General features: G+C 37.0%; 1 protein-coding gene across 7 annotated transcripts in view; it reads left to right on the forward strand.

The window, feature by feature from the left end:
- rbfox3a (RNA binding fox-1 homolog 3a) overlaps nt 1-24050 on the forward strand; it is a 459476-nt gene that overhangs the window by 62830 nt on the left and 372596 nt on the right. For 4 of the 7 annotated variants that reach the window (XM_016251991.1, XM_016251999.1, XM_016252007.1 and 1 more), the window contains exon 1: nt 10517-10568. In XM_016251991.1, coding sequence (XP_016107477.1) covers nt 10527-10568 — 42 coding nt within the window. In that variant the 5' untranslated portion in view covers nt 10517-10526. Of the gene's footprint in view, nt 1-9090; nt 9198-10421; nt 10569-24050 lie in introns of those variants that run through there. The other 3 variants (XM_016252014.1, XM_016252026.1, XM_016252017.1) reach the window with 2 other exon arrangements.

The raw sequence follows: 24050 nt of genomic DNA on the forward strand, positions 1-24050 counted from the left end.
AAAAAAAAAAATATATATATATATATATATATATATTCATATATTTCTTACAAATATTATTATGTGTAAATAAGAAATAAATAAGTTTTGGACCAGACTCCAAAAACATATTTATTGCTGCATCACTTCATAGTATTTTAAATAATTTCTCTAATATTGACCACACTTGCCTTCCTTTTACAATTTTTTACGTCATACAACACTAGGCATAGATTCCAAGCCTTTTTTCTTGGTCTTTAAAGGATTAAACAAATAAGACCCTTTAGAGTCACTGAAAATGATTTCAGACAGTAGCACTGTAGAGCTTCTGCCTCTTAAGTTTGCACATGGTATCCTTCTAATATAGGACCCCAGTACTTCATGTAACTTTCCGAAAAATGGGTCGATCTGATTGTATAAGGTACTTTTGGTCTCCCACACTGCCTTTGAATTGTGTTTTTGACAAATCAGTTGCATTGTGTCAGGTTCACTGTGCGTCGTGTCGAATTCAGGGCTAAATATGTTAGAAACGAGAGCACTCGCGTTCCTGAGAGTCCACTTTATCTCCGTAATTGGCTCAGTAACGGGGAAAAAAAACAGTTTGCATTCTTGATAGAACAGACTGTATTTCACACACACATGCAGCTTTAAGCCTGGGAAGAAAGAAGCCTGTAGGCGGTATTCTTTAACCTACCTCGTTACGGCTGTCATCGAGCGGCCCGCGGAGAGGAGACACCTCTTCGTTTTGACCTAATTGAGGCATGTGTTCCTATGCCCCCCTGAGAAACTGACCACATTGTTTGGGATGTGTTTACTTTACCTGTGGCATTAAATGCTCTTTGTCTTTTGTTTGCGCAACACTTTTTAAGCAAGCTCGTAAAGCAGCTCACACATGCGCGTTGAACATCACGGTTAACGTAGTAGCACAAACACGCAATCTGTCGGGGAGAAAGCGCAATCCTGTAGCCCTCGTCTGGAGCTTTCCCTCGAGGCCTGAACGCACTGGGCCCGAATGCGCCAGAGAGTGGGCGGCAGCCTTACGAAAACACGTTGTTATTGCTCCCCTCACCTTCAGCCCGCAGCAGAACTGCTGACATTCTGATGTGTGGTTACACATGACGGCTGATATCATCACGGGCTCATTAGCGCAACATGCTTCATTTGAAATGAGCCAGACGTCGACAATGAGAACACAGCCATGAGAGAGGCACAAACCGAGGGAAGACGCTGCGCACGGTTAGGTGTTTTTTATGACAAAGATTGGAATAAAAGGGCCGATGGTGATGATGAGTAATGCGGTGACTTTCCGAATGTGCAGATGTGACTGCTCGGTAATTATGTTTGACTGAGTTTTTTGCGGATTATAGCTGCCAGCTATGCAAGGACAAAGAGCACTGACTCAGTGGGATTAGAACTACATCATGTAAGGACGTCCACCCAAGTGTAACAAAAACCTCATTAACATCTCACGGAAACACTATTTTAATTAGCTGCATTTTATTCTCTTTAAATCCTTTATACATGCACAAGAGGGTTTCTGGGGACCCTCGGCTTCTACGTGCATTTTTTCCCCCAACAGTGTAGTCACTGTTGGTGCAGTTTAGTGTGTCCTCTGAGATTTGAGTTTAAACCAAACCAGGAAAACAGGCGAGGAGTTGTTTACCAACTGGAGTTAAGCTATATATAAGAAGCACCTCGGGCCCCTTGACATATTCTTAATTGAATCTACTCGACTCGTTTAATGAGAAATAAAGACAGAGTCTATCAGGCTGGGATCCCTATGTAATGCATGGCTAATGTTCTAAAACAATCTAGAGCCTGAAAACCAATGTTTATATGATGAGTAACCCAGCTGTTTGCCACAATGACTGCCATCTAGTGTTGGGAACAGAAAACCGGTTCCATATTCAAATGCGGAAACCAGTGATTTTCATGATGTCATAGTCAGACTCCTTAAACGATTGGCTCTTGTTTGATAGTTTGTTTTGGTAAAACAGAAAGATATAGTGCAATCAGCGCAATTCATATTCCCAAACAAACACAAAGGGTGTTTTTGCAGCGATGCCATAGAAGAACTTTATGTGACCCTGGACCACAAAACCAGTCATAAGGGTAAATTTTCTGAAATTGAGATTTATACATCATCTGAAAGCTGAATAATAAGATTTCCATTGATGTATTGTTTGTTAGGACAATATTTGGCCGAAATACAACTATATGAAAATATGCAACCTGAGGGTGCAAAAAAAAATAAAAATATTGAGTTTTGCTATATTTACGGTAGGACATTTACAAAATATCTTCATGGAACATGATCTTTACTTAATATCCTAATAATTTTTGGCATAAAAGAAAAATCGATAATTTTGACCCATACAATGTATTGTTGGCTATTGCTACAAATATACCCCAGCGACTCAAGACTGGTTTTGTGCTCCATGGTCCTCTAAAGAACCTGTTTTTACACTATAAAGAACATTTTGTGAAATGGAAAGTTTCCATGGATGTTAAGGGTTCTTCATGAGACCATGACCAGTGTAGTTAATTTCCTGGACAAGTGACTAACATGATCTGAATCTTTTTGTTAATCAGACAAATACAGCATAAACAGTGTAGTCCAATTGATTTTTGAAAAAACGACCCAAATTGTTTTTGAATTTTGAGTTTTTATATATATATATATTTTTAACTATTTATTATATTTAATTGATATATTTATGCATTTTATTACTTTTTATATTTTTTATATATTTTACATTTATTTATTGTTGGCGCTAAGAAACATAGTTTCACAATAAATGGGACATCCTATGGAAAGCATACATTGTCACAGCTAACTAAAAGCACTAGTTAACATTTCAAAAGTTGTTGTGCACAAAAATCATCAAAAACTGACACTGAACAGTCAATTCAGCCTATAGTTTAAACTCTAAAATTTCATCTAGGTGTTCAACAAATTAGAAAACTCCTCGTGTTGCAGTAACACCAAGTGAAATTCAGCTCACCTTTCATTTGCAGTTACTGACTGTTGTTTTTAATCATGTTTTAAGATAATCAGTTTTGTCAGTAATATTTTAAAAGAATGATTGAATGAATAACAGCATGTTACTGCATTTTTTTTATTGCTACCATCTTTAAAAAGAAAAGTCACTGAAGTCTGTGTAAACGCTCAATTTGTAAAATATGTTTGAAATGTAGACTAGCATGTATTTTCAAAAATATATCATTTTATGACATTTTAATTGTATTTATTTTTCTGAATATTTTTTTCATTTAAGTACTAAATGAATAAGAAAAATTGTAAGTATGATAATTAAATTCCTTATGATTCCCATCCCTAGTGCCATCTACTGTACCTGTAAACTGTAATTTGTTTTGGGAGGAATATGAACAATTTAATACATATATCAGATCATCAGCCACGTCTATCCTGCTTTAATTCCTTTTGTCTGTACAGATCAGCAGGCTCCATTGATTTGAGACCATCATTAACTCAATCTCAGCATATCTCTGTTCAGTGCAGATTGGTTTGTAGATGTAGGTTATTTGAGGACAGCGGGACTTCGAGCGCTCCTGGTTTAAGAATCAAAGCACTTTTTAGAAGCTGCGGAATGAATTTTTCACAGTGGTCTCACTTCACTGGATTCCAGCAGCACACTAGTAGGTGGTGCCAGGGATGGTGGAGGGGGGGGTTTGCGATTGAAGGAAGTGGAGAGTGGGTCAAAGTTTGCTGTGGCTGCTGTAGGAGTCAATGGAGAACATGCCAATCTACTGGCACAGAACTGATTGCCCTTCTGAAAAAGAATGAAACAAAAACACGAATGTCGAGTGCAGTCTGGTTATTTTCTGGTGCTAAGGTGGTGAAATATACTATATAAAGTATATATATATATATATATATATATATATATACACACACACACACACACACACACACACACACACACACAATATATATATATGAAGTTTTTGAACCCATTTGAAGTTTTTTATTTTTTATTATTTTTTATTTAATTAATTAATTAATTAATGTATTGCTGCTTAATGTTTTGTTGTAAACTAAGTATGATTAAAAAATAATAAAAATACTATAATTAAGAAAAAATTTTTTTTGAATAAAAATACTTAATATTAAATAATAATTAAATAATCAAATTGATCAAAAGTGACAGTAAAGACATTCTATTTCAAATAAATGAAGTTCTTTTTTAAAGAGGCCTGAAAAAAGTAGCATGATTTTCACAAAATAACAAACAACCAAAAAAAAAACAGATTGATAATAAAATCCCTTCATTAATAATTGAGTTCCAATAATAAGTAAGCACCAAATCAGCATATTAGATTGATTCAATGATCATGTGACACTGAAGACTGGAGTAATAACTGCTGAGAATTCAGCTTTGCCATCACAGGAATAAATATAAATTAAAAAAAGTATTTAAATAGAAAAAGGTTATTTTAAATTGTAATAATATTTCACAGTGTCACTGTCTTTACTGTATTTTTAATGAAGTAAATGCAGCTTTGGTGATAATAAGAGACTTCTTTCACAAACATAAAAAATAAAATAATAATTATTTCAAACTTTTGACTGGTAAAATGCATAATTTAATATTATATAAATAAATTAATTGAATGAACAATTAATTAAAAATGTAATATTTGTGTTTCAGACAAACAGGGTAAATAAAATATATGGTATAAATAGAAACAGAGAGTTCTTCAGGTAAAAATGCATTGGGACCTGCAGCATTATGCTACCAGTGTAGACAGCGTCATTGATTACAATGGGAGCGGTTTTGTTTTGACGCGATGTGAAGCGTCGCTCGTGTCCAGTGTAGACGCTGTGTCAGGGTGCTGCAGACATGAAGGCTGCTTTGGGAAAAAAATATAAATAAAAATATGTGCCCCCTTCACTAGAAACTAGCTTGCAGCCATCCGCATGGGCACTGATGTCAGGGAGCTGTCACGGAAAATGCAGCAGAGCACAAATAACATACATGTGTATAATCCTCACATCCTTTTCTGGATGAGCTGCTTCTGCCGTGATAGCAGACTTTCAAATTGCAAAATATCAGAGCAAATCAAATCAGTGTTGCTTAGAAAACAAAAGGTTGTTTGGGTTTGTTGTAACCTGCGACTATTGACTGGTTAACATAATGACAATTTTCTTCACCAGTTTATTGAATCGTGCTTCGTGAATGGTTGTCTGCTCACTTGCAAGTTCACACGCATGCTCCCCTTCCTCGTACCTCAGCCGAGAGAGGCTCTATTTTCAGCGCTCTATCATTAGAGTTGTGCTAAGCTGGAATATTGTTCTTTATTATGCTAATGTGTGGGTATTGTATCACAAAGTAATTGTACATTGCGTTCTTGTGTGGCAACATCTTTTGTGTGGATGTGTGTGAGTATGTGCAGGCATGTTCAGCCTTCAGGTTGAAACAAGCTCCTGTCTTTAACCAACACCCTATTTGCGGTTTCTTTTTCTTTGAAGTTAAGATTTTTGAGAGTAATGTCCATCAAAACCAGATGGTACGAGATTGATTAGATAGGGTATGTGTACTAATTATTATAGTTTGGTGTTAAACGAGTGGCACACCAATGCTTGGAAACACTAAGTGACCAGATCACATGGCAGGTCATGATGGGTCAGGGTTTGGCTGGTTAGCATGGTTTAGTTAGTCTTCTGGTAGATGCTGCATTTTCTGCAGGAGAAAATGTTGCTTTCCATTGGTGGGCGTTCAACAGTAGCCATGTATTCTGATTTATATTCAGATATTTCATTTCAAGTACTATATTGCTAATATTTTGTTATATGTTAAAAAGATGTTTTACCAGCGACACTTTTTTTGAGGGCTTTTAAAAGTTTGAAATTAACTTTGTTTATTGATATTTTTGTCTGTCTGCTGCTGTTGACGTAAAAGGATAGTCACTAGTGAAGAGTTTGATACTTTGCACATTCTTGTTGTGCCATAAGCCAATTAACATTTTCAGGACATCATTTTCCTGTGTTTTCATAATGATTAGTCACATGGTATTTTATAGCTCAGGTGATTGGCTCAAAAACAAACTTAACGCAAACAAGGAGTTGTGCCAAGTCAGCATATTGTTCTTTATTATGCTAATTTGTGGGTATTCTATCACATAGTAACTGTACAATTGTCCTTGATATTATTATTATTATTATTATTATATTTAAAAAAATAAAACAGCAAAATTAAATTAGGCTAAAAACAAATCCTGTACCACCAAATGCTAGTGAACACAGACTTTCCAAACTGAAAACACTCACACACACACACACACACACACACACACACAAGAAAACTATTTAAAAAAAATTCACCAAGAAATTGCTAGTAAATTTCACAAATAATTATGAAGAAACAGCAAGTAACATGAAATTTTAAAGTAGAAAGACTGAAATAGTATTTTCTATGTTTTATTTACAACTTAAGAAGAGAATTTAAGAATTCATTTTTAACAGTACATAAAAGACCTTCTGGTGAATAAAAGTGACTTTGATTAAATCCTTATAAATACTGCTGAATAATGTCCAGTCAAAAACTGAAATTGGTCACTGGCCTTTTTTCTTGTGCTTACAGAACTGCGTCATCGAGGACTGTCTGTACAAAATGACAGTTGTGAAGTGGGCCCCTTGAGGACATTGTGTGAATCGTGTCACCTCAGATTCTTTATTGTGCAAAACAATATAAAGGTCAACTATATAAAAGCACAAGCAAATGAACATTTCAGCAATCAACACTTTAGATTGCTTATGTTGCCATAAACCAGATAACACCTAACACTGAGCTGGAAATACTCAGGTGAAAGCCTTTTTCTGCAGGTTTCTCTTTTACTCTGTTCCGTACAGTAAGTTTGAGCTCTGCTGAGGTGCCTATCTTTGTGTACACCCTGGAGCTGAGGCGCTTGACAGTTCATTAAAGAATCCTGAGATCGTCTGTCCTTATTTTTGGAAGGCATGTTGGAGGAGAGGGATTGTGCGAGCTGCCAGAAAAGCGACGAGGGGCGGACACTGGGAGCTAAAGTGGAGCTTTTCTCAGTGCTGGCATTGTATTTCCAGGGGCTTCAAAGCTGTCTGCCCCAAAGCTGCTGGCTCTTGAAACACTTTGGAGAACAGATACCTTGATCAAGCGATTGAGAAGACAGATTTGCGTGGAACGGAAGCTGTTTACAGCTGAGGGCGCTGCTTTTGTCTTTTTGCAGGAAAAAAAAAATGCAGTTAATATGGAATTAATTTAAGCATTGTGCAATCACTGGTCAGATTCGCAAGCTGGTTCTGCGGCATCAGGTTGGTTAATTGGAAAGCCAGTCACACGAGTTTGGATTTAAAAACCGCAAAATATCTTTCAGGTAGTAGGGTGTTGTTAAAAGTGTAGGATGTGTGGGACGCTTAACAAGAGAAGTTTTATTCTTCTTGAGCACTGGAAGAGAAAGAACTGGAGTACAGACTGTACAACTGTAGCAATAACCGTCCCAGGAGAATGACTGTTAAAGGTGTGTTAAGGTGAGAGAGAACAGTCTCGGTTAGATGCAGTTCAAATGCAACGCAGACCTGGGGTACAAAGAAAGGTGAGAGACTCCGAAAAAGACACAGAACAAATGTTCAGTGCTGAATTCATGCTGGTACAAGGGCAATGAAATGAATAGTTCTGTTTGGGCAAGATAGAGGGCTGACCCGAGCCTGCCTGATGCCTCAGGCCGCCACACTGTTTGAAAACCCTCATATTTTTCTCCGTCAGCATCATCGATGACCTCCAGCATGGTGTCCATCCAGGAGTGCTCTCTCTCTCTCTCTCTCTCTTCGCCGCGCAAAGAGAGAGAGAGAGAGAGAGGGTGGACTGTGTTTGGTGCAGTGACATGCAGACATGTGCAAGTCTCTGAAGCAGGGTCCAAGGCAATTCTCAAATACTTTTTGGTTTCCAAATACGTTTTATATATACATTTAAATATGCTGTGGGTTAGGTTTATAAACCAGTTTGTTCAATATATTTTTCAAAAATGTATATCTAAGGACTAGCTTGATTGATTTATTAAATAAAATATTAAGTAAAAAAAGAAATAGCGATTTTACTTGCATCAAAACATTGTATCAATATGATGCACTTTTTAAAATTAACATTTTATTCATTCAAATTGGCAAGGAATCTAAAGAGAGAAAAAAAGTTCCAAAAATCATTTTCTTTCTGTTAATAGGCATGTTATAGGAAATGTCTCTTAGCGTTTACCATAGAAATTGAATTATTAACTTTGATAATTGCCATTTGTTTTCCTGCACACTAAGCCACGCCCCCAAATATCATGTGTTGATTATATATATGTCTTACATTAATATTAATCATTAAATTAATATACACCTTTATTCAAAGGTTTCGGGTCAATATTTCTTTCTTTTTTGTGTTTTTGTTATTCATAATAGCCTTTTTTAAGCAAGGACACATTCAATTGATCAGTGTTGGCAGTAAGGGATTCATAATGTTGCAAACGTTTTCTGTTTCAAATAAATGCTCTTTATTTTAAACTTTCTATTCATCAGAGAATCCTGAAAAAAGCATTATAGTTTCCACAGAAATATGAAGCAGAACAACTCCTTTCAACATTGATGATAATATGAAATGTTTCCTGAATGCCAAATCAGCAAATTTGAATGATTTCTGAAAGAACTTGTGATACTGAAAACAATATTTTTGTCTGAGTATCATAGTTCTGGCATCACAGTAATAAATAACACTTTGAAATATATTACAATAGAAAGTTATTTTAAATTCTAAAAATATTTCTTCTTGTGTACAGTTAGAAAGCAATAATTGGTCTTTAGTCCAGTCTGTGATTTAACCAATGGCTGGAACTTGGGTTGAATCTTGGGTTGTTCATTGGTAGGTTCTAAAGCTCTATCACCACTCTGACTGCAGTTACAGGACGAGAAAGCATCACAAAATGCCTCTTGTTTAACATGAGTTCATGTTTTGATTATGGCTTTAACACAACATCAGTATTTGGCATGCTTCATGGTGCTTTTTGATAGCGGTGCATATCTAGTAATTCTCTGCATCTCACATTTCTTTTTCATCTCTGCATTATTTTCCTCAGAATCCTGTTCAGACAAAAATAAATGCTGCCAGTTGAAGCCTAGTCTCTGATAGCAGTGGAGAACAACCAGTCTACTTCCCGGAAGAATACAAGACTTCTCTGATCTGGTAAGCACAAGCAAGAAAACTCAAGTTCATTTCCATAGTATAGTCTTGAACATAACTAACTGTTGAGGGAGTGTTGCATAGTATTTTTTTTAATGTTATTTATATAATTAATTATATTTGAGTGTTGTACTTGCCTTTTTCCAGAGGTATTTACCATGTTTATATACCATGCTTCCTCTTTTTTCCCCACTTTTTACACCTTGTAAAAAAACAGTTGCAGCTGAATAGCACACTAAACATACTTGCAAGTAAATAACAACTGAAAATTCATAGTTTAGAATTTTTCAGATTTTCTGATGCTATAAACATGTCTTTATAGTATAATTTAATTCAAACACACATAAGAAGAGTGTATTTCACAGTTGCATTGGTTGTTTCTCTATAAGCTTTAGGAAACTCTTGGATTGGGACTAACGTTTTGTTATGGGATCTTGCTATCAGGTCTCCAGTGGACAACTGGGTTTGATGACTGCTTTCATCACATAGCAGAAACACCTTCAGTGTTTAAGAACCTCTTTGAATAATATCAAGAGCCACTTGAATTAGTATAGAGAGTATGTTAGAAACTGGCTGCAATTCCTGTTTTCCTCCCCTCCATTTCTAAATCTGTTCTCATTTTAAGTAAATACGGACTCCAATCTCCACTTGCTCCAGTCACCCTAGGAATGAATGTGCCCAAGAGGACGCTAGTTTCTCATTCAGCCCGAGTATGCGGGGTGGGGTGGAGAGAAGTGTCTGTAAGTACACTTGAGCTACTGAACTCACGCAGTGAGACAGTCAAGTGCACGACCAGCTAAAAGCCGCTCGCAGTGAATTTTAAGACCCTCTCGAAATGTCTGAATCTCATAATTTCCCTGAATACGTGTATTGTAGACTCATTCAAGTAATACAAACCTTTTATTACAAACTGTCATCCTTTGCATGCGTGCTTGACGGAAACAACAGATTGTGGGGGAAGGGTTGGCTACGTGTCTGGAGTAGAACAGAAGATGGGAATGGAGGAGGTCATTAGCATTCCAAGAGAGTGTTGGAGTCTGGTGGAGCAGAGCCATGCTTCGCTGCCTGGCACGATAGGGCAATGCGGTGGCCATTAAGGCAGAGGGGTTTGGGGGTTAGGGCCCATGGAGGGCACTGCAACCCCCCCCCCCATGGGTGCAATGAGAGGCCCAGGGCAGGTGGTCTATCAGGGACAGTGGGCTGGAAGGCCAGGACAAATTGGCATAGGGAGGCTCATTTCCCAAACTCAGCATGAGGGATGGCACAGCAACTCCATGAGAGTGAAAAGGGGGAAAAAAATGAAAGACTCCCAAAGGCTCTGGCATATGAGTGATGGACTTGCCAAGAGGTCGGTCAGTTGTAGGGGAGTGTGGGGTAAGATGTGTCAGTGGGTAAAAGTTGTGTTGACCCTTAATTTTGTGCCACATTACTATATATTGGTTTTGGATCATTATTTGAAAAGTGTGGAAAACCCTTAACAAAAATGCATTTTCTATTTTAAACATTATATATAGTATACCCTTTCTTATGTAACAAAGCAGCAATATTGTGAAATATTTTTACAATTTAAAATAGCTGTTTTCTATTTTAATATATTTTAAAATGTAATTTGTAATGAATTATCAGCAGCCATTACTTCAGTCTGCAGTGTCACATGATCTTTTAGAAATCATTCCAATATGCTGATTTGGTGCTCAAGAAGCATTTCTTATTATTATCAATGTTGAAAATGGTTGTGCTGCTTAATAAAACATAATACATTACACAAGGGAGTAACAGCTTGTGCCAGCGCAAACCGTCTTTTGGTGTTAAAATAGTACTGTCAGGATTTACTAAAGACGCACAGTGAAGAATTAGCGCTGAAAAGGCATGGACACAATTATATTTTTTGCGCCTGACCTTATTGAATATGCATTTGTAGGAGTTTCCCTTTCAGATGGAAAATTTCTTAGAGGAGAGTATTACAATGAATAATGTAACGCGTGGTATTTGCCCCATTATTTACACCCAAAAACTTTAAGCTCTGCTTATTTGCGACTATGCTAATTTGCGCTGCGCTTGGTATTTTGCATTGGTCAAAATGTAAATGAGATGTTGGGTCTGTGTTTTTTAATTTGCGTGTTGTCACCCGCAGAAATTTCCACGCCCATCTGCACTGTTTTGGAATTGCACTCTCGTGCTAATTTGCCCTGTTTAGTAAATCTGGCCCTTAATGTATCCTTATGAATAAAAGTATATATATTTTTTAAAAATCTTACTATCGGTTCTTTATAGTCAATTATTTTTAATGGAATGGTACATTAATTATTTTTTACTCATTTTTGAATTTTTCATCAACGATCTGACTGTGTCATAACAGCTTAGTCCATATCTGAGACAAGTTTTTTTATTTTTTAAATAGTCATTATTCAGTGGCTCTGTTATATATGCTTTTTTCTCATATCTTTCGATAGCAGATATCTTGAAATATAATTAGAACGTTTTTACTTACATCTAATTTCTCCTTGCCTAGAGGCCAAAACGTTGGCACATCACATAAATATTGCACTGTCCCCTAACCACACGATAACACTGAGAGCAAAAAAATTATAGCAAAAACTGCACACTAACAGCCAATCAGAAAACATTTGATGTCTAATATACAGTTATATGGAACAAAATATAGAACCAAGGAAATTCCACTATGTGCAGCGACCGTCAAAATATCCTTTAACTTGTCGCTTGTCGTATATGACTCATATTTTATCCTAACCATGTCTCGTTCACAGCTGGTTGGGACAAAACTGAGATTAACATGAAAGAGAGCTTTTGTGGTGTTGTGTGTGGTTAGGGCAAGCTGTTAGTCATTGATTCTATTAGTAGGCCGAATTGCAGCTCGGTTTTTCGCTCTCAGTCCATACATGTATCACATGAGTCATATGCCAGCTTATAAATGATTTAGAGAAAGAGTTTTAGTTAAGTGTGTATTTCTCATACATCCTCGCCAAGCGACGACACATGCCCCCCATGCATCAACGCAAGAGTTTCAGTGAATGACATTTATTCATCTTTCTCAGACCTGTCAGCCTGTTTCTAAAGGCTGTTAAAGTGAAATCCATCAGAACCGCTGCAGTTCAGCGAGCTCAAAGCCATTCTGGATGAGGTAGCCATGAGAATGTGGCATTTAAGGGGATAGTTTGGTCTCAAAACAGCATCGACCAATCAGACGAGAGGCTTGATTGCTACATATTGTCTCCCTGTTTGTTGAAAAGGGTAATAAAATAAACATATTGGGTGAAATGCCCATGAGTGATGTTTTATATATTTATTTATTTATTGGCATTGAGTTCATAAAATCCAGCATGTGACAACTTTATTAACCTAGCGGAGATTTATTTTGAAAACTACTTTTTTTTTACTTAAATACTTTATATTTTTTCATTTTTGTTGGCGAAGGACAAGCGTGCTATCACTCTTTTGTCAGAGGATTATTTTTCCGCATGACACTTTTGATAAGTGGATGGATGGGTGTAAATCTCAGCTCTGTTGTTGGGGGGAGTATGACCTGTCATTCACTACATAGATTACATACCTGTGCCGGAGGAGATTGAACTCAACTTGTTCTTGAGAATATTCATCCTTCCTGCCTAAGCTGATCGTCTCTTTGTAAATTGCCTCTCTTTGATTGCTAGCCCACAAAGTGAGTTTGCTGTGTTTTGCCTGTTATCATTTGTTTGCTGAATATGCCATCTAGTGCATGAAAACACTGACACAACTCATGAAAAGATATCTTTGTTCACTCACTAGATCTTTCGGTATTTTCTCTGTCGCTCCTTGAGGGTCCTTCAGGGCATGCTGCTCCAGAAATGTGCGTCTCTTCAAAACGCTTTGCTACAAAGTCATCAAGTCTGTCATCAAGCTTGTGTTTGCTACCTGTGGAAAGTTGATGTAGTGTTTGTTTGCTTACATTCTTGTTCTCTTACACCGATTCCAAATACACAGGTTTAGTTTTATTGAATAGTTCATATTTTAAGGCATTTATAAGCATCCCGCACACCTTTGTTTGAAATACTTCCCTTTTTTCACGTCTGTCCCTCTGTATAACCCCAGGCCAGCGGTCTTGTCTTTGTTTAATTCCTTCTTGTCGCATGTCGTGTTCAGACATTAGTGGCAATTAAAGGTGAAGGCTGTCCAGATGTGTGGCTAAGAGTAGGGGTAGAGCTAGAGTGGACACACTTGTGGCCATATGGTGGAGTTTCCCTCAGCCTTGCACTCGTAATTTGCTAAGCTCAGACTTTAAAGCCAATGTGAATGGCTCTTTAAAACTCATTTTGTTTTGTAATGTGACATATTTAGAGTCAAACAAGGTATTCAAGGAGGAAAACTAATGCACACGGCCTTTCAGTATGATTAAAAATTCATAAATATGCTCATATGCTTCTAAACTGTGGAAAATGTGCACACGTTTCCACACGCTCAGACATACATTCCTACATATAGCTCTGGACTCATTGGCACAGCGTGGCTTGCAGACACAGCCTGTTCCACTGGCAGCCCAACTGCTGACGCTGTCACCTGTCTATGTGGATAAAGGTGATTTTGTTAGCACAGCCGTGCTGAAGCACTGGCATACCTCGCCCACATTTGTCCTCTGATAGGGACTGGGATTCGGAAAAGATGAGCCAATAGCTCTATATAATGTTTTTAAGCTAGGTCTGTGCCTTTACCACAATGTGTGGTCATGTTATTAGGTTAAATATCACAGGATATTTTCTTTTTAAATAATACCATATGTGCTGTACACACATATTTTATATTGTATCTTCTGAAATTATTGCAAATATTTAAATTTGTCAGCCTTCCAGATGTAATGGAATAGGGATGTATGAACACTCACCCCCATCCCTAAAAATAATTATAAAAAAATTAAAGCTGCAACATTTGGCGCTGTTGCAGTAGGCTGTAAACATATTAAAAATTAAATTGCACCTACAGGCTTTGAAGTTGCATTTTTAATCTGCAATTTCACAACTTTATTCATGTTCACTCCCTCACATTTCTAAGGTGCTACTATCGGAAATTAGGTCAGTGGTTTAACTGTCAAAGTATGCATGTTGTGTAGCAGAAAATACATCAAAGCATATCATAACAATCAATCAATAAATCTGCTGTGTTTTTTTTTTTTTTTTGCAAAAACAGCAAAAAAAAGCACATTATTAGTCCATCGAAGCTTTGTGTAAATTCAAGGTTTAAGTTATAATTTGTACTGATTACAATAAAATGCAGAAAATATGGAAACAAGACAATGAAGCATGTAATCGCATGTGTGTGATTTGCTAGAGCTGTGATGTGCGGATAAATGAACCTCCTCAACCTCCGTTCCATTGGCATCACGATCCCCTGAGGCTTGAGCCATATGGGTGGCTGCGAATGGACTGTTAGAGCAGACGGTGGCCGCAGCGCTCCTCTTTGGCACAGGTGGCATGGTGGCACTGGCTCAGGCCGATGGATCCAAGAGAGCGCTGCTTAGTCAGCCCACCATCTCCCTCAAGGGGTCCGGGCCCTCACACCGCGCCTGGGTTGCCAGTGCCAGCGCACACCCACCTGCTGGTCAGGATGCAGTAAAGCCGAGGTCCGGCTATACCGACTGTCTTCAGTGTCTCAGTTTACTGGTAAAGAAGCAACGAGGGAGCTTCTACTCTACATTGGTGAGTTTTCAACCTATTTCAGGCCAAGGATTGAAAGATGGAACGGGAAACCCTTTTTACCTGCTGTATGAAACTGAGCTCATAGCTATAAAAATTTAACATATTCTTATTCTTTTTGTTTACATTGCAGCTGACATGGAAACCATGTATCTGCACTGCTATACAGACTTGTATATGTGTGTAACATTTTAATTTCACTTAAAACTTTAATGTAGAGGTTTATAGAATTATAGGCATTAACCATTTGTTCTGACCATTTTTTTTATTTATTTACCTTATAAATGATTTTTAATTGTTTACCTGATGAATACAATGTTTTTGTTTTTTTTTATCTAAAATTGTCTCTTGATTTAATCAAGATCCAGATTGGTCTGATCTTGGTTGTTTATTCTGGAATGATTTGTAATAATTCCCAAAAAGACATAAAATGCAACAGGAGAGGCATTTTGCACTGTAGTTGAATATAGCCAAAATAATACATCAGACTTCATATTTATAGTCTTAAAATTTTTGTTGTTCCAATAAAATAAATAAATAACTTTTATGTCATAATGCCAGCGAACTAATAACACAAATGTGTAATACATTTGCATAGCATGTGACAAAATCAATAATGACAAAAAAATCAAGCAGCTTAAATCAAACTAAATCAAATGAATGGTATAAAAATATATGATAATTATTAAATTCTGTAATCAGTGTATTAAAATTTAATATTTTGATGCATCAATGCAATAATAAAATTACAATACATAAATTATAGAATTTAATATTCATATTATGATTACATTTATGATGCATCAGTCTGGATAATAAAAAATGCATCAATGCATGTTTGAGAGGGAACCTTTGATGGTTGGAATATTATATTTTTGTTTAATCAATCCAATAAAATTGCAATACATAAATTATGTAATTTAATAATCATATATAATAATAATTTCATATATATGTATGTATATTATATATGTATATATATATATATATATATAGATATTATATAGATATTATTGATATGTACGTTTGATGTCCTCTCTGTTGGCATGGTGTGTAAAAATGGTTTTCTGAACGTGTGTGCTGTGTCAAACTGCAGATTGTGCCCTTGTATTATTCCTAGTTGCAGAAGCTTAGACCTTCACCATGCTTTGCATCTCCTGAGCTTTACCTCAATCCTTGAAGCCGCTCTTGGGAAAATGTTAAAGCACGACAGGGCAGCTACTGACAGAGGAGAACGGCACCTTGCAGCTCAGCTCGTAGGCTTCACATTAACAAGGGGAGCACCCTGCCACCCTCAATAATACCTTCAGCTTCCTCTTACCACACCGTGCTCCCCTGCCATCGCTCCGAGGGAAATTTAGACATCACTTTTTATGTCTACCTTCCCCTTTCCCGCACACACCTCCGCTTATGAACCTTGCATATAAATGCACTTGGGTGCTGTCTTGATTGATGGCAATTAGCATTTGGTAATGATAACAGATGTTTGCGGTGCCAGGAGGCTAGTACCTGCCGCCCACTCCGCCATCTGCCGTGGGCTTCAGGGGCCTGGCACAAAGGCTGGCTGGCACGGGACAGTTAGCAGGGTGGAGAGGGCAAGATGAGGGGTGGTACATTGTTGTTGTCCCCTCTTTATTTGACATGAGGAGCAGGGCCAAACTGCAGGGGGTTTCCTGTGAACGCTGTGTCACCTGGTGCTGCTGAGTACATTTGGACAGGACACACGTTTTGTGGGCATGTATTATTTATTAGTCTCTTAGGGCTTTGAGTGGGAGTGTGAAATATGGGACTTTTAAATAGCCATAATGTTCCTAATTTCAACTTTTGAAACTGCACTGTGCAAATTACGGAAGTAAATGGACAGATGTTGAAATACTGAGCATATAGTATATAGTTATTCAATACACTTAATTACTTTTTGCTATTTTTTTTTTTTCATTGACCACTATGTTACATCTGGTCAGTCTTCATCTTACTATAAACCTCGATGGGTTTGTTAATTGCTCTAAAAGTTGCAGAGCAAGGGCCTGGTTTGGCTGAGAATACACTTTGTTAGAAGATGAACTAAAGTCGGCGCAGCCTCTTATCTGTTGTCCTCAAAGGACTGCGAAAAAAAGATGAGGATCAACTGTGTTTAGACTTTGATTGGTCTTTTTCTTTTTGCTTATGTCAACTAAATTCTCTTTTCTTTACACTTTGAGGACTGCCCACACTAGTTCTTCTAAGATTGTAATATCGATGACCTGTTCAGAATGAAATGCATTCAGCTGTGCACAAAATTAATACTTAAAAGATATCCGAGCAAGAGGATTCACACCTAAATATTTCCTTACTTTCTAGAGAATTTTTGGAAACCCCAGACACATCAATCCTGTAGCGTTCAGCAAGTGTCATTTATTTTACTTTCCTTTTTGGTCCATCAAAAGTTCTGTGATAAGGTTTTGGCGGCATATTTCAGGCTATCTTCCACAAATAATACTGTACACTGAGGGGAATTCACTAAGACTGAATAGATTCCGCCGATTTGCACACGCTTTCTGCATAGTGCCCGATTCACTAAAAGAATTATGCAAATGCAAGCAAAGGGTTTTTTCACACTTAAAGTGAATTGTACTGACAATGCAACCAAAAGTCATTAATTTCTAATGAGAGTTGGTATTTTTCATATGGTGGCATGAGCAATATTGACTGTTAATGATGGGGCAAAGCTAAGCTGAGATCAATTTAATGCAAATGAGTAATTAGATGACTACCAATGGGAAAACATTAGAGCTCACAAGATACTTTTTATCATACCCTCAGTATATCTATTTTTTTCAATACAATATGGCTTTTCTTTTAAACTGAAATGGTCCTTCTCGTGTGTTTCGCATTCAGATATGGAGTTGAGTGTGTTTGTTCACCTTTTCCTGATGGCAGATACTAGGCTGTTGTTCCCTGTCAAATTCACTCAAGAGGAAAACGTGTCATATGTATCATAGCCGTCTCTGTGAACAGCTGCATTCTCAAACACGCTCCCTTTCACAGGTCTCACTCACCCCGATTTTCTCCGTGCAAAATCAATACTCTAATCTTCATCCCAGCCCTTCTCAATAAGTCTATATTTCTCACACTGCTCAAATAAAGGTGACCTCTATGAGCCATTGGTATTAATATCCCAAGCTGGCACATGGGATATGCAGTCTGCTTTTAATGTTAGTATTTGGCTGTCTATCATTCACTAACAGGTAAAAATTATGTGAGGATATTCACATAGAATTTATCTAACATATTTTAAAATAAAATTTACTTATTTATTAACATTCTTATTAAAATGTATCTAAATGTTTCTAAATTTAAAACAAACTTAAACCACGAGTACAAAAATTGAAATGTTTTGTCAAAATATTTTGTTGTTTTATACTAAATTAGAATAATCCAGATTCATTAAGATGAAAACATATTTATATGTAGACACTTGTGATTCTTGTGGAAATTTTGTGTGAGAACATTTTCTGTGAGCATAGATAGCTACTTAATTACATAATTCATCACTAACTGATATTAAATAATTAAAAAGGTGTAGCGACATAAGCAAAGAGCATGTTGGCATTTCTAAACACTCCTGGTGTAAACTTGAAAATAGAAGTCAACTTGTCATAACTCAGTTCAATGAATGGCCACAATGACTTACAAAACACCTAATGAATTCTTCATGTCATTTGCAAAATTCTTAGTTTGAACTGTGCGTTAACAGTTTGATTTGCGTACAATGAATTAGCAAATGAATTCAAAGTGCTGGGGCAACTTCAAATTGACTTTGGTTTTGTTTGAGCTCATTTTCATTTCTCTCCATGGAGACTCGACCAACTCGGTAAACATGCTTGAATGAAGGAATTCTTCAGCTGTCGCTCAAAAATGTAATTAACGTGCATTATTCTTTCAGAAATTCATAACCTTGAGCCAAGACATACAAATGAGGATTGAAAAGAATGATTTATAGCACTAATATGACACAGATGGAATGACTGTGCTGGTACCAAAAGGAAGAGGATGTAGCTTCTGTGTTGGCATGTTTCACATTGTTTGTGCTAATATTGACATAGGAAATTGAGTCCACTAGGTAAAGTGTCCTTGACTAGTTAATACTCCAGTGCTTTCAGAAATGCAGGTTTGAATGGAAAGGGTCAGGGGATTTTTTTTCCAGAATTTCCATAACCAAAGTCCCAATCTCTGCCTAAAATAGGATGCTTATGTCCGTCAATAACCACTTTTTAAAATCGTCCAACAAATCGTCTTGACTGGTACAGAGGGTCTCAAAAGTGCTCGCAGGCTCTGGTTACAAATTATTACCGTCTAGGAATTACGTTGGAGTGGAACAATACATGTTGAGTCTCTGCGGAAAACATGCAGAGGGTAATTTAATCTTGTAACATGAAGATTATTTTTGATTGCAATGCAGTTTGATCTGTTTGTCTCTTTAATTTGGCTCCAACCAGCTGACATTTTCACATTATTTAATAAAAGCTGCACTCGATTTGTGGCCGGGTGACAATCTTTTATTTACTTGGTGTGGGTAAAACCATTAATTCACGGTAATTAATGTGTGAAGTATGGAGGGCGCGGGTACAGCCTCATCCGCTGGGAGGCTTTGTGGAACAGATTCATTCGTCTTGATTAGACACACTTAGCTTCGGCTTTCCTTGTGTGGCTTTTCCATTTTAATATCAGCTAGCCACTTGCAAGCCACACGTCTCGATGCGATGTTCTCCGGTATCGATGCTCAGCAGGCGTTGCATCTATGGATCTGGTACCTTAATCGCTAGCCTTTGGTGGTTTGGCCACAACCAGGTTTATAAAGAAGCTTGTGATTTGTTCTGGCCTTTAGCCTCAGCGTGTTTAGAGCTGAGTCAGGCTTTCTGATGAGCTTTGAGGGGATGGACTAACCCTGAGAGACAGGTCATGGATTGAGTTAATGGTGTCTCTGTGACTTGGTGCAAAACAATCGCTGGAGGGACGAGGGGCATTTTTGTCCAGAGCATCAAGGGCATAAATACACATTGTCTGAAATTGTGGGACTGTACACAATCCCAGTGTCAATTCATCCATATCAGCCCTTAAGAATTGTTGTTGAAGTGAGAGGGCTAATTTGACAAGACGTGAATTAACACCTTTCAAGGAATCTGGCACATTGGCATAGTTAGAGAAGATCCAGAAACAAGTTTAGTTCTGAAGGCCCCGTCGACCACTTAAAGAGACAGTTCATCCAAAAATGAAAATTATGTCATAATTTATTATGAACAACTTCCGGTTGTTCCAAATCTGTATGACTGAATTTCTTCCATGAAAATAGAAGTTTTTATTTTATTTTATTTTATTTTATTTTATTTTGTCTTGTCTTGTCTTGTCTTTTTTTAATAAATATGCAATTGATTATTTACAGAATAATTACAATCATTATACATAGCCATATTATAGTGAGGAACAGACCAAAATTGAATAATCTTCAGACCACATATTTGTGTTAATGATGATACAGTCAGAATTATGGACTTGAGGGCCGAATCAGTCCGATGGGTGAACAAATCATTCTAACTGATTCTGTGAACTGAATCAGCTGATTCATTGAAAAGATCTGGCTAATAATAATTGTTTTTATTTTTTATCACAAATCAGACATTGTTGCATTCGTAAATTCTAATGAACATGCCAAACAGAATATTATTGAGCTTTTATGTCTAAGCTTGAACGCTCCAATCTCTGTTCTTCATAAGTGGATGGGAAAAAAACGACCAGTACCATTTCAATATTTAAATCATAAGTCATACATGTTTGGATGAAGGTGAGTAATTGACAGAATTTTCATTTTTGGGCGAAGTGCCCCTTTAAAGCATCAATATCTTTTTCAGAAACCTGGTAACAAATTTTAATAACCTGGAGGCCTCTGAAAAAAGAGCCAAATATCAGATTTATCCAGAGATATAGACCCTGTGAAATTAACTTCAGCTTTCTTCATTTACCTTTTCTCTGTTTGTTTTCACTTTATGTAAATGTCACTCCACCATCACCTAATGCTCTGAAATCTCTATATATTCGATAGATTTTCCTCAATAGGCAGCTGGAAGGCATCACAGTTTGCCAGCATTACATCTCCACAATGTAATCAAGGTAGTGGCAATCCCGACAGCTGACCAATCAGATCTAATATATCCCGAGCATGGAGAACTGCTCTGTCAGGAGAATCAGCCTAGGCTGTATTAAAATTCGAGATGTGTCTAAAATTGGCCCGGCCTCTGGCTTGTGGTTAACGTGCTCTATCGGGATTCTGCACAGGTCTGGGGACCAATCTTCAGGCCTGATTTATCTGATGTTTTCTAAACAACTGACAGGGGGAAACAAATTCATCTGGGCATTAAAATACAGCAGCAGGCCCCCGGCAGATTCCAGGAAGAGACCTGGCCGTCATTCTGCCGCCAGGCCACCATTAGCTTTATTAGAAATCCAATCCTGTCCTCTCCTGTGAACCTGGATCCATAATACACACCTGCCTAACAAAGTAAGCATAAATGTGCATTAAATTACTAACAGAATGGAGAAAACTGTATCAAAGCCTGTTTCATCTGATTATTTATCACAAGAAGGCATTGAGATGAAGAAGGACAACACGTGAGAAAAACCTGTACCTAAGATGTCTAATGCATACAAGGATATTGTATTGTTAGCAGTTGTTGATAATAGTTCATTATAAACAGATTGTCAAAAAAATTATTTTATTAAGGAATTGGTTGAAAATGAATCATGTAGGCTGTGCAGTGATCATAAGATTAACCAATGACTCGTGTGCTTTTGTTTACTGGCCCACCAATCATCTTTTAGCAAAACATTATTGACATTATTGATATATATTTATATATATATATATATATATATATATATATATATATATATATTAAGCTATGACTGTCAACTAAATTTAAGTGATATTAACTGAACCATTGAATGATATGCTGATTAATTAATACAATTAACAATTAATCATATGTATGAATAAGCTATTTGGTGAGAAAAATACAGCAAATGAAGATGATTTAGAGACATTACGTTGTGGCAGATGAAAGCATAAAAGTAGTAATGACTTTACAAGGCAATATATTGCTTTTTCCCCCCTTTTTTAATAAAAACACAATCTTGAAAAAATACTCTGCATTGCCTACACTGAACAAAAATGGTGAAGAAACAATTTTCACTCATAAATTGCTAGTAAACTTCACAGTTAATTACAAAGAATAAGCAAGTAACGTTGACATAAGCATGACATTTTCAAGTGGAATGAATGAAATTGTATTTTCTTGCAAGACTTAATCCAATATGCTTTATTTTATTTACAACTTTGAAAAAAAAAATATATATTTTAATGTGTATAAATAGCAGGTATACAGACTCAGAGAAGCATGGTAGGAAAAAAAAATCATCAGTTTTTTTTAATTCAATAGTATGCATACGTTTTAAGTCCTAATAAATACATCAAAATATCACACATTCGCATATACATATTATATTTTTCACCTTTGTGTTCCATTTCTGTTGTCATGGCTCTGATGGAAGCATCCATTTTACCTCAGACAAAATTAAGAATCGTTCCGTGTGGGATTTTGGACAGTTATTGCACCATATTTTCCATACAACCAGTGCTATAAAACCAATAACTGCCTTTAGTCTCTCACTTTGCACGTCTGCCTCTCTCTGCCGCCAACAATTGCGTGTTTAATATTGTTGAAGTGCTATTAAATCAGACGTATTTCTTTTGCTCTGAAATGTTGCTATTTTTGTGAGATTGTGTCAGCTTTAAACTAATGCTGAGGAGTAAAGCACAGTGCCTGTTTTGAGCAGAGAAAGCTCTTTTTAATATGAAACCTAATCCGGAAATATCTTGGCAGTGCACCCTGGCTGTTCTTTAATGTGCGGTTCAATTCTATGCCGATATAGTGCATTAAACCTCTTGGAAATGGAGAATGTCTGCTATAAGCTCTCACTCACCGCCTGCTCTCTCGCAAAGTTTTCAAGCAGCAACAATGACGAAGGGGCATCGCATTGTCTCGGCAACACGTGTTGTGGGATAGCCATCTTATCTCCACACTCCAGGCCCATGTAAACACAAAAGCGCTCTTTCTTCCTCTCCTTCTCTCCTCCTCTCCATCCATCGCTCTCACTGATGTGGCTCAGAAACGTCCCTGCGAAGCGCTGAGGCGTCGTGTGCGGTTGTGTGGTGTCGTGTATCAGTGGCTTGTTCGTTCCCTCGCTTCCCCCTCAATCTGCTGTTCTTTGTTTACCCAACAGTTGTTTGACAGAGAGCGCAACACATGCCTATTAGGGCATTTGTGCGGCAGGGAGAGATTACAGCCTCCAGTTCCTTTTTTAAATAAACTCCCACTCACTGCACTGTAATCTGGGTGTGATAATCCCTCTCTATGCCAGCGCTGACAGACAGTGATGGGCGGCAATCTGGTGGAAGGCCTTGCAGTGCTTTTCCCTTTTTTTCCCCTCCCCCTCTGCAAGACACTTATGTAAAGTAGCCATTTATTTTGCATTAGAAACATCTTCACATTATGCACAAATGCATTAAAGTCATTTGTGCATTTAAATGTGCATTTACAGTAAGAGTGATAGGAGGAATGACATCACACATGTGCATCAATAATGTGATTTTAATGCAATTTTAGGATGAAAACCCAAGTAAACACATTACTCTAGTTAGTGTAATGTGATCGCACATAAATGTAATTGCATAAATGTAGGTGCATGTGTAGGCAAGTGTAAAGTGGATTGCTCTGATATTTAGCATTAATCTGATTTAGCATTAATACAGAACAGCATATAAAAGTTTTTTTTTGTATAAGAAGGCCACAGTTAAACATATTATGCCTCCATTTATTTTTATTCGTTTTTAAATGCCTTTTTGTGTATAGATTGTTTTTTCTTCAATTTATTTCACCCCATTTATTTATTTATTTATTTTATTTTATTTGACCCAACCGTTTTTTTATATTCAGATCCATCATAAAATATTAATTGTTTTTAAACTACAATTTTATTTAAACAATTTTTGATATTTTGTACCAATTCAAGTACATCCTTTTTAATCACAACCAACAATTTTGCCAGGAATAACCCCACCCCCCCTCCCGCCGGCGGG

This window comes from Sinocyclocheilus grahami, unplaced genomic scaffold, assembly GCF_001515645.1.
Source record: "Sinocyclocheilus grahami isolate Dianchi unplaced genomic scaffold, SAMN03320097.WGS_v1.1 scaffold26.1, whole genome shotgun sequence".
Lineage (NCBI taxonomy): Eukaryota > Metazoa > Chordata > Actinopteri > Cypriniformes > Cyprinidae > Sinocyclocheilus > Sinocyclocheilus grahami.